We start from the raw sequence: 5,000 nt of genomic DNA on the forward strand, positions 1-5,000 counted from the left end.
CCCACCCATCTTCCCTCCCTCACCCTCCTCTCTCACCCTCCCTCCTCTCCCTCTCCCTCCCCTCCCCCCCTCCACTTCACAATTGAATTCCATCAACGGAAAGAAGAGATAATAATCCATTTCCAGCCGATAGGCCTGCTGCCTCAATTTGGTCCAGGAATTCACTACTGAGTCACGAGGAAGGCCGGTCGAGGTAGGCTGACCTCTCGCTCTTTTTCTTTCTTTCTTTTTTTCTTTCTTTCTTTCTTTCTTTCTTTCTTTCTTTCTTTCTTTCTTTCTTTCTTTCTTTCTTTCTTTCTTTCTTTCTTTCTTTCTTTCTTTCTTTCTTTCTTTCTTTCTTTCTTTCTTTCTTTCTTTCTTTCTTTCTTTCTTTCTTTCTCTCTCTCTCTCTCTCTCTCTCTCTCTCTCTCTCTCTCTCTCTCTCTCTCTCTCTCTCTTTCTCTTTCTCTTTCTCTTTCTTTCTTTCTCTTTCTCTTTCTCTTTCTCTTTCTCTTTCTCTTTCTCTTTCTCTCTCTCTCTCTCTCTCTTCTCTTCTCTTTCCCTTCTTTTATCCATTAAATTTATCCTATCTATGCACCAAGTCATCCATTACTAGACGAGATTCGGCTAGCCAGATATCCAGGGATTCTTCTAACTAGTATCTAGCATTACGATTTCCAAGCATCCTCCTCGCCAACAGCTCGACTATCCGCATTGCCTACTAGCCAATAGCCCGATATCCACACCGACTACTAGCTAATAGCCCAATATCCACCCTGATTCTCCAAAAGCCCGATATCCACACCGACTTCTAACCAACAGTCCGATATCCACGCTGGCTCTTAGCCAATAGCCCGATATCCACTCTGCTTTTAGCCCAACATCCACACTATTCCTTAGCCAATAGCCTGATATCCACGCTGCCACCTAGCCTATATCCACACCTCATAGGCAATATCCACGCTGCTTCCTAGTCAATATCCACACCGCCCCCTAGCAGATATCCCGATTATCCACACCGCCTCCCTAGCCCACAGCCTGATATCCACACCGCCTCCGAGCCAACAGCCCGATATCCACGCCGCCTCCCTAGCCCACAGCCCGATATCCACGCCGCCTCCTATCCAATATCCACGCTGCCTCCGAGCCCACAGCCCGATATCCACGCCGCCTCCTATCCAATATCCACGCCGCCTCCGAGCCAACAGCCCGATATCCACGCCGCCTCCCTAGCCCACAGCCCGATTATCCACGCCGTCTCCTATCCAATATCCACGCTGCCTCCGAGCCCACAGCCCGATATCCACGCCGCCTCCTATCCAATATCCACGCCGCCTCCCTAGCCCACAACCCGATTATCCACACCGCCTCCTATCCAATATCCACGCCGCCTCCGAGCCCACAGCCCGATATCCACGCCGCCTCCTATCCAATATCCACGCCGCCTCCGAGCCCACAGCCCGATATCCACGCCGCCTCCTATCCAATATCCACGCTGCCTCCGAGCCAACAGCCCGATATCCACGCCGCCTCCCTAGCCCACAGCCCGATATCCACGCCGCCTCCTATCCAATATCCACGCTGCCTCCGAGCCCACAGCACGATATCCATGCCGCCTCCTATCCAATATCCACGCCGCCTCCGAGCCCACAGCCCGATATCCACACCGCCTCCTATCCAATATCCACGCCGCCTCCGAGCCCACAGCCCGATATCCGCGCCGCCTCCTATCCAATATCCACGCCGCCTCCCTAGCCCACAACCCGATTATCCACACCGCCTTCTATCCAATATCCACGCCGCCTCCGAGCCCACAGCCCGATATCCAAGCCACCTCCCTAGCCCACAGCCCGATTATCCACACCGCCTCCTATCCAATATCCACACCGCCCCCAAGCAAATATCCCGATAACCATGCCGCCTCCCTAGCCCACAACCCGATTATCCACACCGCCTCCTATCCAATATCCACGCCGCCTCCGAGCCCACAGCCCGATATCCACGCCGCCTCCTATCCAATATCCACGCTGCCTCCGAGCCCACAGCCCGATATCCACGCCGCCTCCTATCCAATATCCACGCTGCCTCCGAGCCCACAGCCCGATATCCACGCCGCCTCCTATCCAATATCCACGCCGCCTCCGAGCCAACAGCCCGATATCCACGCCGCCTCCCTAGCCCACAGCCCGATTATCCACGCCGTCTCCTATCCAATATCTACGCCGCCTCCGAGCCAACAGCCCGATATCCACGCCGCCTTCTATCCAATATCCACGCCGCCTCCCTAGCCAACAGCCCGATATCCACGCCGCCTTCTATCCAATATCCACGCCGCCTTCTATCCAATATCCACGCCGTCTCCTATCCAATATCTACGCCGCCTCCGAGCCCACAGCCCGATATCCACGCCGCCTCCTATCCAATATCCACGCTGCCTCCCAGTCAATATCCACGCCGCCTCCTAGCCAACAGCCCGATGTCCACGCCGCCTCCTATCCAATATCCTCGCCGCCTCCTATCCCATATCCACGCCGCCTCCGAGCCCACAGCCCGATTATCCACGCCGCCTCCTATCCAATATCCACGGTGCCTCCAAGCCCACAGCCCGATTATCCACACCGCCTCCTATCCAATATCCACGCCGCCTCCGAGCCCACAACCCGATTATCCACGCCGCCTCCTATCCAATATCCACGCCGCCTCCGAGCCCACAACCCGATTATCCACGCCGCCTCCTATCCAATATCCACGCCGCCTCCGAGCCCACAACCCGATTATCCACGCCGCCTCCTATCCAATATCCACGCCGCCTCCGAGCCCACAGCCCGATATCCACGCCGCCTGCCACTCCGTCCGCCCGACCAGGCCCGCTACCCGTTCACGTCGCACTGCAGTAATGAAGCTATCCCTCAGCCTGACGAGTGAAGCCGAAATATCGCATGGCCTTTTCGTCGAAGTCGACTCGCCCTACCTTCGCTCTGTGTCTCCCCTTCTCCCTTCGGCCGTCTCTCTTCCTCTCTTTTTATTGCGTTCTCTTTCTTGTTTACTCTTTCTGATGTTCTTCTCTCTCTCCTGCCTTCACTATTTTTCTCCCCTTCTCCCTTCTCCCGTCTCTCTTCCTCTCTTTTTATTGTGTTCTCTTTCTTCTTTACTCTTTCTGTTGTCCCTCTCTCTTTCCTGCCTTTTCCCTTCTCGCGTCTCTTGCTATTTTTTTTTTTTTTTATTGTGTTCTCTTTCTTGTTTACTCTTTCTGTTGTCCTTCTCTTTCTTGCCTTCACTATATGTCTCCCCTTCTCCATTCTCCCGTCTCTCTTCCTCTCTTTTTATTGTGTTCTCTTTCTTGTTTACTCTTTCTGTTGTCCTTCTCTTTCCTGCCTTCACTATATGTCTCCCCTTCTCCCTTCTCCCGTCTCTCTTCCTCTTTTTTATTGTGTTCTTCTTTACTCTTTCTGTTTTCCTTCTCTTTCCTGTCTTCACTATTTTTCTCCCCTTTTTCCTTCTCTTTCCTTTTCTCTTTATCGTGTTCTCTTTCTTCTTCACTCTTTCTGTTGACTTTCTCTCTTTCCTACTTACCCCTAGATATCTCCCTTTCTCTTATCTCTCCTTCATTTCATTTCGGTTTTATTTCATATCTTCCCTTTTTTGCATTCTCTTCCTTCCTCCTCTTAAGCCCTCTTTTATTTTTTCATCTTTCTTTCTCTTTCTCCCCTTCCTTCTCTCACTTTCTCCCTTCTATCCCTCCTTCTCTCTTCTACCTTCACTTCTTTCCCTCCTCCTCCTCCCTACTTCTCTTCCTTTCCCTCACCCACTGTTTCCCACTTTCCATGTCTCCATTTTCCTTATCTGTCTCCTCACCCCTTTCACAATGTACTTGATATCTTGAAAAATGAAAATAATCAATATCTTTTAGTTCATTTCATCACAATCATTCTTGCATTTTTTTTTCTTTTACTATCATTATTATCATTTATTTTATGTATCATCATAATCATCCTGATCATCATCTTAATTTATTAGTTCATTCTATTCATTTTAACACTAAATTTTGCTATACTGATATACCTAAAATATCAAAATACGTAAATACACGTTTCTACGTGGTCAAAACATTTTTGTAATTATAGCCAATACATCTTTTAAATGTCGATCTCAGCAATTATGAATATTCTTATTATTATGATGATGCTTATTATTACCATTTTTTTTTTTTTTTTTGGGGGGGTGATTATTTTTATCATTACTATTACTATCATTAGTATTGGTTTTATCATTATCATTATCATTATCATTATTGACTTTACAAACATAATCTTTATTGCTATGAGTAATATTGATACTGTCATTATCTATCATTATTATCATTACAATTATCATAGCAATTATCATTGCTGTTATTATTATCATTTCATTATTATCGTTACATTCGAAGTTATGTCTGTAATGATGATTATGATTATATCTACATTTAGTCATAGTCATTTTTGACTAGATATATGAGGATGAATACGAATAGGAATTTATGATGATCATTATAGTTAGTCTTAATTTTAGTCATATGTGTTAATATTATTATAATTATAATTATATCTAGTCAGAATCAGAGCCATATATATATATATATATATATATATATATATATATATATATATATATATATATATATATATATACGTCCAGGTCAGATTCAGGGAGAAAGGGAGGGGAAGGAAGTTTAAGAAGAAATGGGGGAAAGGGAAAGAGAAAGGAAATGGAAAAGGGAAAGAGGAGACGAGAGATAGGAGGAAGATGAAGAGGGAGAGAAGAAAGAGACGTACCTCTTTTTCGTTCAGCTAGCCATTACTATCATCATTTCCATCCCTTTTTTTTGTCATTATTTCTACTACTATTATCATCACTACGAAAACATTTACTGCAGGTTGAATTGGCCTAAGAAGCCACGCCTCTTTTCCGTAGCTAAGCAGCTGATTGGCTCATCCACACATTGTTCGTATCGCTATTTAGTTTTCCATTCTATACGTTCA

General features: G+C 46.7%; 1 protein-coding gene across 1 annotated transcript in view; it reads left to right on the forward strand.

The window, feature by feature from the left end:
- The window catches only part of LOC138859364 (proline-rich protein 36-like), an 18,291-nt gene extending 15,387 nt beyond the window's left edge, over window positions 1-2,904 (forward strand). The window contains exons 2-5 of the mRNA XM_070114177.1: window positions 802-952; window positions 1,010-1,235; window positions 1,518-2,218; window positions 2,268-2,904. Coding sequence (XP_069970278.1) covers window positions 802-952; window positions 1,010-1,235; window positions 1,518-2,218; window positions 2,268-2,904 — 1,715 coding nt within the window. The remainder of the gene's footprint in view (window positions 1-801; window positions 953-1,009; window positions 1,236-1,517; window positions 2,219-2,267) is intronic.
- Window positions 2,905-5,000: the final 2,096 nt, after the last annotated feature.

The sequence above is a fragment of the Penaeus vannamei genome, chromosome 35 (assembly GCF_042767895.1).
Source record: "Penaeus vannamei isolate JL-2024 chromosome 35, ASM4276789v1, whole genome shotgun sequence".
In the NCBI taxonomy this organism is placed as follows: Eukaryota; Metazoa; Arthropoda; class Malacostraca; order Decapoda; family Penaeidae; genus Penaeus; species Penaeus vannamei.